This window comes from Molossus molossus, unplaced genomic scaffold, assembly GCF_014108415.1.
Source record: "Molossus molossus isolate mMolMol1 unplaced genomic scaffold, mMolMol1.p scaffold_m16_p_1, whole genome shotgun sequence".
NCBI lineage: Eukaryota > Metazoa > Chordata > Mammalia > Chiroptera > Molossidae > Molossus > Molossus molossus.
Window position 1 is genome coordinate 1,615,258 of NW_023425344.1, and position 12,394 is coordinate 1,627,651.

General features: G+C 50.1%; 1 protein-coding gene across 3 annotated transcripts in view; it reads left to right on the forward strand.

The window, feature by feature from the left end:
• Nucleotides 1-12,394, forward strand: part of SH3BP2 (SH3 domain binding protein 2) — a 47,488-nt gene that overhangs the window by 13,214 nt on the left and 21,880 nt on the right. The window contains exon 1 of one of the 3 annotated variants that reach the window (XM_036275074.1): nt 957-1,190. The exons of the other annotated variants lie outside the window; for them this stretch is intronic. Within the exon in view, the coding sequence (XP_036130967.1) occupies nt 1,108-1,190 (83 nt within the window). The 5' untranslated portion in view covers nt 957-1,107. Of the gene's footprint in view, nt 1-956; nt 1,191-12,394 lie in introns of those variants that run through there. 3 annotated transcript variants of the gene reach the window in all.

Sequence of the window (12,394 nt, forward strand, 5' to 3'; positions counted from 1 at the left end):
GAGGCTTTTGCAACTCCCGGGGGTCCTGTGGCCTGTCACCCTCAAATCATGCCAGGAGGGTAGCCCCAGAGGGCCCCTTCCTCTGTCTGGCCCTGCCTCCTGGCAGGGATATGACCTTGAGAGCACCCAGGCGCAGGGACAGGGGTGTGGCCTCTCAGCACCCAGAGGCTTGGACTTCACCGCTCTCTGCCAGACCCTGGCCAGTGGGGCAGGGCTGGCCTGGGAGTCGCTGGCCTGAGTGGCCCTGGGGCAGAGCTGGGAGTGATGGGCTTGCTCTGCCATTCAGGTCACAGGCGCTGGCCCAGTGCTCACAGAGCCAGCAGAGCGGTCCCTGGAGGGCGGCTCCCGGACGGAGGCTGCTTCTGGCATGGGGAGCAGGAGCCGGGGTGGCAGGGTTGGGCCTGGGCCTGGGCCTCGAACTGGTGCCTGGTCCCTTGGTGGTGAGGGCTGAGAGGCGGCTACCTTGATGCCCACAAGGTCCTGGTGCGCGGGACACAGCCCGGGTGCCTCAGAGGCAGAGCTGGGCGCAGCCGTTCACGCTGGTGGGAGGAGCGTGCTGGGGAGGCAGTAAGCTCCCAGGGTGGGCTGTCAGCACTGGCTGATTCCTGGGCAGCGGCCCTCTGGGGCTGGGCCTGGCGTCCCGGGCTATGAGGGGCTTCTGGGGTTTGCTGGGGAGAAGCCAAGTCTGCAGAGGTGGCTGTGGGGGGACCTGTGGGGAGCTTCCTCCCAGGGGACACAGCTGGCCTCACCCAGGGGCCTGGAGAGCTGTGGTCTCGCCCACGGGATGGGGAGGCGGGCAGAGGCAGGGGCCACTGAACCCTCGAGGCTGAGCAGTGCCGATGGGCAGCCCTGGGCCTCAGCTGGGCCTCAGGCCTCACTGGGGAGAAAGCAGGAAGTGCTGGCGGCTCCCGGGGCTGCCCAGGGACCGGCAACAGGAAGTCCCCGGAGTGGGGGGAAGGCCCTGGAGGCCACAGGCCTCAGACGCAGCTGGCGCTGGCAGCAGGAGGAGCCGCCAGTGAAGCCAGCTGGTAGCACTCTGGGCAGCGCCGGGGCAGCAGGCCTCACCAGCGTGGGCATGCAGGCTCTGCTCCATGGCCCCTAAGCCTCATGGCCTCCCCAGGCCGCCGAACACCTGTCCCCAACCCGTCGCCAGGCAGGAGGAGAGCAATGTGTTGGGTCACTGCTGTCAGGTCAGTGGGGCGGCCCTGGGACTGGGCCCTCGGGAGCTGGTGCCAGCCCAGTGCCTGCAGAGCCACCTGGGGAGCCCAAGGAGGAGCCAGGGACCTCCTAAGGGCTGTGTGGGGTGGGGGTGGGGGACCCTGGCCCTGGCCCTGGGCACTCAGCAGGCAGCTGACAGGGAGGTGGGGCGAGCCTGCCCACTGTACACTCTGCCAGGGTGGCCTTTGCGTTTAGGTCCTGTGTGCGCATACACTGTGTGTGAACGACTGTGTGAGAGTGCTGTGAGTGTGTGTGTGAGCGTGAGAGTGTGAGTGAGCGTGAGTGTGAGAGTGTGAGCGTGAGTGTTGTGAGTGTGAGAGTGTGAGTGAGTGTGAGTGTGAGAGTGTGAGCGTGAGTGTTGTGAGTGTGAGAGTGTGAGTGAGCGTGAGTGTGAGAGTGCTGTGAGTGTGTGTGAGCGTGAGAGTGTGAGTGAGCGTGAGTGTGAGAGTGTGAGCGTGAGTGTTGTGAGTGTGAGTGAGTGTGAGTGAGAGTGTGAGCGTGAGTGTTGTGAGTCTGAGTGAGTGTGTGAGTGTGAGTGTGAGAGTGTGAGTGTGAGAGTGTGAGCGTGAGTGTTGTGAGTGTGAGCGTGAGAGAGTTAGCGTGAGTGTTGTGAGTGTGAGCGTGAGAGTGAGTGAGCGTGTTGTGAGTGTGAGCGTGAGAGAGTGAGCGTGAGGGTTGTGAGTGTGCGTGAGTGTGTGAGTGTGCATGCGAGAGTGTGAGTGAGCATGAGTGTTGTGAGTGTGTGTGTGAGTGTGAGTGTTGTGTGAGTGTGCGTGTTGTGTGAGTGTGAAAGTGTGAGTGTGATGGTGAGAGTGTGAGTGCTGAGTGTGAGGCTGTACTGTGAGTGTGTGAGAACCTGAGTGTAATTTTGAGTGTGAGGCAGACCGAGCGTGTGTGAGAGAACCTGTGAGTGTAATTTTGGGCGTGAGGCAGACTGAGTGTGTGTGAGAGAACCTGTGAGTGTAATTTTGGGTGTGAGCCAGACCAAGTGTGTGAGAGAGAACCTGTGAGTGTAATTTTGGGTGTGAGGCAGACCGAGTGTGTGAGAGAGAACCTGTGAGTGTAATTTTGGGCGTGAGGCAGACTGAGCGTGTGTGAGAGAACCTGTGAGTGTAATTTTGGGTGTGAGGCAGACTGTGTGTGAGAGAACCTGTGAGTGTAATTTTGAGTGTGAGGCAGACTGAGTGTGTGAGAGAGAACCTGTGAGTGTAATTTTGGGCGTGAGGCCGACTGAGTGTGTAAACCCCTGCGCCGAGGGTTGGGCAGTGCTGCAGGAGCCCTGTCTGCCTGCCTGGGCAGCGGTGAGCTTGGGGGCCTGGCACCCAGCTGAGGACCAGAGTGCCAGGAACCTGTGGGCGGGGGACTCTCCTCATGACCCTGGCCGGCGCTCTCCCTCTGGCCTGGCTGGTCAGCCGCCTTCACAGGAGGTTTTCGGTTTTGATTCTTCTATGGAGCAGGATTCTAGGAAGAGGAAGGGGAAACTGAAAGGCAGGAACCAACACACGAGCTGGTGTGAGGCGCTGCGCCCCTCCCTGCAGCCGTCATCACTCCGCCCCGCGCCGGGGTGATGTGTGACTTTGGGCAAGTTACTCAGCTTCTCTGGCCCTTGGTGCCTTCATCAGTGCCGTGGGGTGGTGCAGGCTCACACCCGGGGGAGCTGGGATGATGACATGAGCGCCCGTGGCGAGTGTCCAGTGCACCTGGTGTGAGTCGTGAGCCTGTCCTGGCCTCAGTGGCCTGGTCTGTACAATGGGAGAAAGGCACTGAGGTTGTGGGTTTAATGAGCTGACCCTGTAACTGGGCATTGCAGGGCCGCGGTGGTGGTGATTCTGATTGGGCCTGTGCTCCGGCCCAGGGCACTGGGGGTCACCCACGAAAGCTTATGTCGGCCCCTGGAGGCTGTGGGTGTGCACATGGGAGCCAGTGAGCGGGTGTGCATTCGGAGGAGTGCAAGTGGGCATGAGAATGAGTGTGTAAGAATGCATATGAGTGTGTGCATACATATCTGAATGCGGTGCGCATATGTATGTGTGAGCGTGAGTGGATAGGTACACATACATGCGTGCGAGTGTTATGTGCACATGTGTATGTGTGAGTGGGTATCATTGAGAATGCGTGTGAGCGTGATTGTGTAAGCATGTGTGTGCCTGGGTGTGTGTGACTGAGTGTGCTGGGGGACCTGGTCTCTCCCAGCCCCTCCCCACCCTGTGCGTGTGCCCACAAACTGACCAGCCTGGTCCGCCCTGCCAGGAACTCCCTGACACTGTGGTCACACGAGGCCCAGCTCCCTCACCATGTCCAGGGTCATGTTTGCAGGTGTCCCGCAGGAGCCCAGCCCTCCAGGAACCTTCGCGTGGCTCACACACAGGCGCACACCCCTGCACACCCAGGCACACACGCTGATGCAGACACATAGAACCTCCCGTGCTAGCCAAGCAGCTCTTGCATGTCCTGTGGCCCTGTCTGTGCACTGGCCGGCGGTGTGGACCACAGCTCGCATGTGCGCCTATGCAGCCAATGAGCCCTCCCCTCTCTGGCCACACAGCCGCCACAGAGCCTGTGCTTCCCGGAACTCGAGGGGCTGTCTCTGTAGGAAGGGACAGTTTCCACCCGCCTGATGTCCCCACCCCTCCAGCGTGGCCTCAGGTCACCTAGACTAATCTCAACTTTGAGAGAGGGTGGGGGTGAACCCGGGAGCAGAGACGGAGAGGGAGTCCAAGGTATTCGAGGCCCCTTTCCTAGTGCACACGCCCAGAAGGGCTCCTGCAGCCCCGCAGCTACCACACCATCCACCGGACACCGACCTGTGTGTCCGGAACTCTGCCCCAGGCAGCCCCCCCGAGTGCAGGGAACCACAGGGAACAGCCGTGGCAGCACAGCAAGCCTGGGAGGCTGCAGGCTCACTGAGGGCTCCGTCCCAGAGGGGATGGACTTGTCACTGTGCGGCTAGGTGTCAGTGCCCTGCGGGTGTCCGCTCCTTGGCTCCTTTGCACTGGAGGACGCAGAGGCTCAGGGGAGGACAGGTCTGGTGGGACTTGAACCAGCTCTGCAGCACGGTCCCCGACAGCTCCCAGCCAGGGTGGCTCAGGAGGCTCAGCTTGGGGAGGGCACCCGGGGTGTCTACCCCTAGAGAAGGGGACTAAGGCTTCCTGTGGTGAGCTGGCAGGAAGGCCTGTGGGGGCCCCTGAGGTGAATGGAGTGTAACCATCAGGTCACTGGAGCTGGGTGATGCCGTGAGCACTGAGGGAGACAGCAGGGAGGCGAGGTCGGCCAGGACGGTGGTGCCCCTTGAGGACTCCCCTCAACTTTCTTGGGCGTTGATGGAGCTGGAGTCGTGTTTTTCATTTTATTTTATTTATTTATTTATTTAACTTATCTTTATTGTTGAATGTATTACAAATGTTCCTCCTTTTTCCCCTATTGACCCCCTCCTCCCGGCGCCCACCCCCCACCTTCCCCACACTGTTGTCTGTGTTCACTGGTGATGCATATATACATGTAAGTTCTTTGGTTTATTTCTTCCCTCCCTTCCCTTTGAGGTTTGTCAGTCTAACAACCAAACTACTTCTTTTTTTTTTTTTAATCCTCACCTGAGGATATTTTTGCATTTATCTTCAGATAGAGCAGGAGGGAGAGAGGGGAAGGGGGAGAGAGAGAGAGAGAGAGAGAGAGAGAGAGAGAGAGAGAGAGAGACATTGATGTGAGAGAGACACATTGACTGGTTCCCACCCACACAACCTCAACCAGGTCCGAGGACAAACCACAACCGAGGTACGTGCCCTTAGTGGGAACCGAACCCGGGTCTCTCTGCTCTGCGGGCCGACACTCTAACCGCTGAGCAAAACCTACCAGGGCCGAATTGTGCTTCTTAACCCCTTCACCTTTTCCACACATTCCGCCAACCCCCCTCCCATCTGGCAAGCAACAAAATGTTTTCTGTATCTATGAGTCTGTTTCTGTTCTGCTTGTTCATTTTGTTTGTAGATTCCATTGTCGATAGATATGTATCCATTGCCATTTTGTTTGTTCATATTTTTGATCTTCTTGTTCTTCAAAACGACTCATTAACATTTCATATAATACTGGTTTGGTGGTGATGAACTCCTTTAGCTTTTTCTTGTCTGCAAAACTCTTTTTTTTTTTTATTTTTTATCCTCACCCGAGGATATTTTTCCATTTTTTGTACAAGTAGAGTGGGAGGGAGAGAGAGGAAGGGAGAGAGAGAAACATCGACGTGAAGGGACACATCGAGTGGCTGCCACCCGCACGACCAACCAGGGCCGGGGACAAACTGCAACCGAAGTACGTGCCCTTAGCGGGAACCGAACCTGGGTCTCTCCGGACTGCAGGCCGACACTCTAACCGCTGAGCCAAACTGGCCAGGGCTGCAAAACTCTTTATACGGCCATCAATTCTAAAGGATAGCTTTGCAGGATAGCGTAATCTTGGTTGTAGGTTCTTGACTATTTCTTGCCACTCCCTCCTGGCCTGCAAAGTTTCTTTTGAGAAATCAGCTGACAGTTTTATGGAAGCTCTCTTGTAGGTAACTAACTGCTTTTCTCTTGCTGCTTTTAAGATTCTCTTTGTCTTGCCCTGGCCGGTTTGGCTCAGCGGTTAGAGTGTTGGCCTGCAGTCCGGAGAGACCCGGGTTGGTTGTGCGGGTGGCAGCCACTCGATGTGTCCCTTTCACATCAATGTTTCTCTCTCTTCTCTCTCTCCCTCCCACTCTATCTGAACAAAAAATGGTAAAAATGTCCTCGGGTGAGGATAAAAAAAAAAATTAAAAAAAAGATTCTCTTTGTCTTGAACCATTTGCATTTTTTAAAAAAACATGTTCTGTTGATTCTTTTAGAGAGAGAGGAAGGAAGAGAGAAATAGAAACATCAATGTGAGAGAGATACATCTATTGGCCGCCTCCTGCATGGCCCCTACTGGGGATTGAGCCCACTTCCTGGGCATGTGCCCTGACCAGGAATCAAACCAGGACCTCTCAGTCCATAGGACAACTCTCAATCGATTGAGCCACACCTGCCGGGCAACTTTTGCCATGTATTTTTAAATATATTAGAGCTTCTCAGGCTGGTGATGGTGGTAGTGATTTAATTCTTATTCTATACCTACTGTGTAGGTTGGGGAAGATGATTTTTTTTTTAATTTTTAATTTTTTTAATTCATTTATTTTTGTTAGAGATGTTTCTCCTTTTTCTCCCATTGACACTTTCCTCCCTATTCCCTCCCACCCACACCCTGTCCCCAGCATTGTTGTCTATGTCCATGGTTACGCATACATACATATAAGTTCTGTGGTTTATCTCTTCCCTCCCCCCGACCTCCTCTTCTAAGGTTTGTCAGTCTGTACCCTACTTCTATGACTCTGGGTCTATTTTGTTCATCAGTTTGTTTTATTCATTATATGCCACAAATAAGTGAGATCATGTGATATTTGACTTTCTCTGTTTGGCTTGTTTCGCTTAGGATAATACTCTCCAGGTCCCTCCATGTTGTCTCAAAGGATAAGAGATCTTTCTTACAGCTGCATAGTACTCCATAGTGTGTATGTACCACAGCTTTTTTATCCACTCATCTGTTGATGGACACTTGGGCTGTTTCCAGATCTTAGCTATTGTAAATAGTGCTGCTATGAACATAGGGGTACATATCTTCTTTCTGATTGGTGTTTCAGGCTTCTTAGGGTATATTCCTAGAAGTGGGATCATGGGTCAAATGGCAGTTCAATTTTTAACTTTTTGAGGTAACACCATAGTGTTTTCCACAGTGGCTGCACCAGTCTGCATTCCCACCAGCAGTGTACTAGAGTCCCCTTTTCTGCACACCCTCGCCAACACTTGTTGTTTGATGATTTGTTGATGGCAGCCATTCTGACAGGTGTGAGGTGATTCCTCACTGTTGTTTTAATTTGCATCTCTGATCATTAGTGATACTGAGCATTTTTTTCATATGTTTCTTGGCCATTTTCATATGTCCTGTTTGGAGAGGTGTCTCTTTAGGTCCTCTGCTCATTTTTTAATTGGGTTACTTTGTCTTCCTTTTGTTGAGTTATATGAGCACTCTATATATTTTGGAAATTAATCCCTTATCTGATGTATCGTTGGCAATTATGCTCTCCCAAATAGCAGGTTCCGTTTCCATTTTGATGGTTGTTTCTTATGCTTCTTATGCTGTGCAGATGCTTTCTATTTTTTTTATTTATTTTTTATCCTCACCCGAGGACATTTTTCCATTTTTTGTTCAGGTAGAGTGGTAGGGAGAGAGAGAGAGAGAAACATTGATGTGAAAGGAACACATCGAGTGGCTGCCACCTGCACAACCGACCAGGGCCGGGGACAAACTGCAACTGAGGTACATGCCCTTAGCGGGAATCGAACCCGGGTCTCTCTGGACCGCAGGCCGTCGCTCTAACCGCCGAGCAAAACCGGCCAGGGCTGTGCAGATGCTTTTTAATGTGGGTTTTTTTTTTTTATCTTCATCCAAGGACATTTTTCCATTTCTTGTTCAGACTGACGCTCTAACCACTGAGCCAAACTGGCCAGGGCCAGATGCATTTTAGTTTGACGTAGTCCCATGTGTTCATTTTTTTCTTTGTTTCTCTTGCCTTAGGCATTGTATCAGTGAAAATTGTGCTGTGTGTGATGTCTAAAATTTTGCTGCCTACATTTTCTTCTAGGATGTTTATGGATTCACAAGTCACATTTAAGTCTTTTATCCATTTTGAGTTTATTCTTGTGTATGGTGTAATTTGGTGGTCTAGCTTCATTTTTTCACATGTAGCTGTCCAATTTTCCCAACACCATTTATTGAAGAGGCTGTCTTGACTCCACTGTATGCTCTTGCCACCTTTGTCAAATATTAATTGAGCATAATGATTTGGGTCAATTTCTGCATTCTCTGTTCTGTTCCATTTATCTATATGTCTGTTCTTGTGCCAGTACCAGGCTGTTTTGATTTCTAAGGCTTTGAGTATAACCTGGTATCCAGTATTGTGATCCCTCCTACTTTGTTCTTCTTTTTCAAGATTGCTGTGACTATTCGGGGTCTTTTGTGGTTCCATATAAACTTTTGGAGTATTTATTCTAGTTCTGTGAAATATGTAGTTGGTATTTTGATGGGGATTGCATTGAATCTATAGATTGCTTTGGGTAGTATGGACATTTTAATGAAGTTAAGTCTTCCAATCCATGAACAAGGTATATTCTTTCACTTTTTTATATCTTCCTCTATTTATTTTTTCAATGACCTGTAGTTGTCTGCAAAGAGGTCCTTTACTTCTTTGATTAAGTTTATTCCTAAGTATCTTAATTTTTTTTGCCGCAATGTTAAATGGGATTGTTTTTTTAGTTTCTCTTTCTGTGAGTTCATTGTTGGTGTATAAGAATGCTGTTGAGCCCTGGCTCAGCCCTGGTTTGGCTCAGCGGTTAGAGCGCCCGCCTGCGGTCCGGAGAGACCCGGGTTCGGTTCCCGCTAAGGGCATGTACCTTGATTGCAGTTTGTCCCCGGCCCTGGTTGGTCATGCAGGTGGCAGCCACTCGATGTGTCCCTTTCACATCGATGTTTCTCACTCTCTCTCTTCCTCTCTCTCCCTCCCACTCTGTCTGGAAAATGGAAAAATGTCCTCGGGTGAGGATAAAAAAAAAAAAAAAGAATGCCGTTGAGCCCTGTATTGCTACACCAGGTCTTTTTTCATTTCCATTTGCTTGGAAAATTTTTTTCCATCTCTTCACTTTCATCCTGTGTGAGTCTTTTGTGGTGAGGTGGGTCATGTTTTCTTATCCAGTCAGCTACCCTATGTGTTTTTTGTTGTTGTTGTTGTTGTTTTTTATTCTCACCGGAGGACATTTTTCCATTCTTTGTTCAGATAGAATGGGAGGGAAAGAGAGGAAGAGAGAGAGAGAGAGACATCGATGTGAAAGGGACACATCGAGTGACTGCCTCCCGCACGACCCAACCAGGGCCGGGGACAAACCGCAACCGTGGTACATGCCCTTAGCGGGAACTGAACCCGGGTCCCTTCGGACCACACGCCAACACTCTAACCGCTGAACCAAACCGGCTAGGGCTACCCTATGTGTTTTGATTGGAGCATTTAAGTCATTTATATTTAAGGTTATTATTGATAGATACTTATTAGTTGCCATTTTTATTGTATGCTTGTGTTCCTCTCTCTCTTACTCTGTTTCTTTTCTTTTTACAACAGTCCCTGCAGCATTTCTTGCAGTGCTGGTTTGGTGGTGGTACATTCCTTTAGCTTTTTTTTAATTTTTCTTTTCTTGTCTGTGAAGCTCTTTATCATCCTTCAATTTTGAATGATAGCCTTGCTGGATAGAGTAGTCTTGGATTCAGACCCTTACCTTTCATTACTGTGTATACTTCATGCCACTCCCTTCTGGCCTGCAGTGTTTCTGTTGAGAAATCAGCTGACAGTCTAATGGGAGCTCCCTTGTAGGTAACTTTCTGTCTCTCTCTTGCTTCCTTTAAGATTCTTTCTTTATCTCTAATGTTTGCCATTTTAATTATGATGTGTCTAGCTGTGGGTTTTTTTGGGTTCATCTTGCTTGGAACTCTCTGTTTCCTGGATTTGGGTGACTTTTTCCTTCACCAATTTAGGGAAGTTTTATGTCATTATTTCTTCAAACAAGTTCCCTATTCTTTTCACTGATTCTTCTCCTTCCGGTACCCCTGTGATGCAAATGTTACATTTTGTATTGTTCCAAAGCTCCCTTAAACTCTCCTCCTGCTTTTTAATTTTTTCCCCCCATTTGCTGCTCTATTTGGGTATATTTTTTTACCTTGTCTTCTTAACTCACTGATTTAGTCTTCAGCTTCTTCTAATATACTATTCAATCCTTCTAAGGTGTTTTTTATAACAACTATGTCATTCTTTAAAGAAATTTTTTTCTTTATTGATTTTAGAGAGAGAGGAAGGGAGAGGGAGAGAGAGACAGAAACATCAATGAGAGAGAACATCGATTGGCTGCCTCCTGCATGCCCCTCCCCCCACTGGGAATTTGGCCCACAACCTGGGCATGTGGCCTGACTGGGAATCAAACCAGCGACCTCTTGGTGCAGGGTCGATGCTCAACCAGTAAGCCACACCAGCCGGGCACAACTATGTCATTCTTTATTTCCTCTTGATTTTTATTCATGGCTTCTACCTCTTTTTTTTTTAATCCTCATCTGAGGACATTTTTCCATTTTTGTTCAGATAGAGTGGGAGGGAGAGGAAGAGAGAGAGAGAGAAACATCGATGTGAAAGGGACACATCGAGTGGGTGCCTCCCGCATAACCCAACCAGGGCCGGGAACAAACTGCAACCGAGGTACGTGCCCTTAGTGGGAACCGAACCCGGGTCTCTCTGGACCGTAGGCCGATGCTCTAACCGCTGAGCCAAACCGGCCAGGGCTCTACCTCTTTTTTTTTTTTTAAGTTGATATAGTTCCCACTGAGCTCTTCATAATTCTTATTAAGTTGCTTGTAGTTCTCACTAAATTGTTTGAGCACCCTTAAAATCATTGCTTTGGCCCTGGCCGGTTTGGCTCAGTAATTAGAGCATCGGCCTGCGGTCCTGAGAGACCCAGGTTCGGTTCCCACTAAGGGCGCGTACCTCGGTTGCAGTTTGTCCCCGGCCCTGGTTGGGCCCTGTGGGAGGCAGCCACTTGATGTGTCCCTTTCACATCGATGTTTCTCTCTCTCCCTCCCACTCTATCTGAATAAAAAATGGAAAAATGTCCTCGGGTGAGGATAAAAAAAAAAAATCATTGCTTTATCTGACATGTTGCTTTCTTCCATTTCGTGTAGTTCCTTTTCTGGTGGTTCCTCCTTTTCTTTCATTTGGGTGTTGTTTCTTTGTCTCACCATTTTAGCAGTCTGGTAGTTCTAGGCCTGGTGAGGGATGTTGGAGTGTGTAGGCAGGTTGGTGTGTATCAAATAAGGCTGCTGTGCTTCCCAGGCTGTTTTTGGGTGTGGCACCTCTTGCCTGCTGTGGGTCCTGGAGGACTGACAACTGGCAGCTGGTATTGGTCTGTCGTGTTAAGTCTCTTGTGCAGGTCTTGGGTGCCTGAGTCTTGCTGCTGCTTAGCCTGGGGCACCACTCCTGATCAGCCTCTGCTGATGCCGCTGATGCAGCTGCTGATCTGTGCTGCTGCTGCCTGGGGATGGGAACTTGTGCGTTTTTATTATGATGTGTCTTGGTGTGGGCTTCTTGGGGTTCATCTTTTTGGGACTCTCTGTGCTTCCTGGACTTGTATGTCTGTTTGCTTCACCAAGTTAGGGAACTTTTTTGTCATTATTGTTTCAAATAGGTTTTCAATTTCTTGTTCTCTCTCTTCTCCTTCTGGCACCCCCATGATGTGAATGTTGGCACGCTTGAAGTTGTCCCAGAGGCTCCTTACACTATCCTCATTTTTTTGGATTCTTTTTTCTTTTTTGCAGTTCTGATGGTATGTTTTTTGTTTCCTTATATTCCAAATCAATAGTTTCTTCTTGGCTTTACCTACTTTACTATTGGATCTCTGTAAATTATTCTTTTTTTTTTTATCCTCACCCAAGGACATTTTTTGTTCAGACAGAGTGGGAGGGAGAGAGAAGAAGAGAGAGAGAGAAACATTGACATGAAAGGGACACATCGAGTGGCTGCCTCCCACATGACCCAAGCAGGGCCGGGGACAAACTGCAACCAAGGCACGTGCCCCTAGCGGGAACCAAACCCAGGCCTCTCTGGCCTGCAGGCCGACGCTCCAACCGCTAAGCCAAACTGGCAGGGCTGTAAATTATTCTTTATTTCAGTTAGTGCATTCTTTATTTCTTTATGGTGCTTTTTATTATTATCATTTTTTATCCTCACCGAAGGACATTTTTGCATTTATCTTCAGATAGAGCTAGAGGGAGAGAGGGACAAAGAGAGAGAGGGATGAAGAGAGAGAGAGAAAAGCATTGATGTGAGAGAGACACATCGAGTGGTTGCCACCCACACAACCCCAACCGGGGTTGGGAACAAACTGCAACCGAGGTATGTGCCCTTAGCAGAACCGAACCCAGGACTCTGTGGTCTGTGGGCTGATGCTCTAACCACTGAGCAAAACTGGCCAGAGCCTGGCTGGTCCTTTTTTATGCTCCTCAGGCCCTCACTAAGTTCATCCACGTTCTCACTAAGTTCATTGAG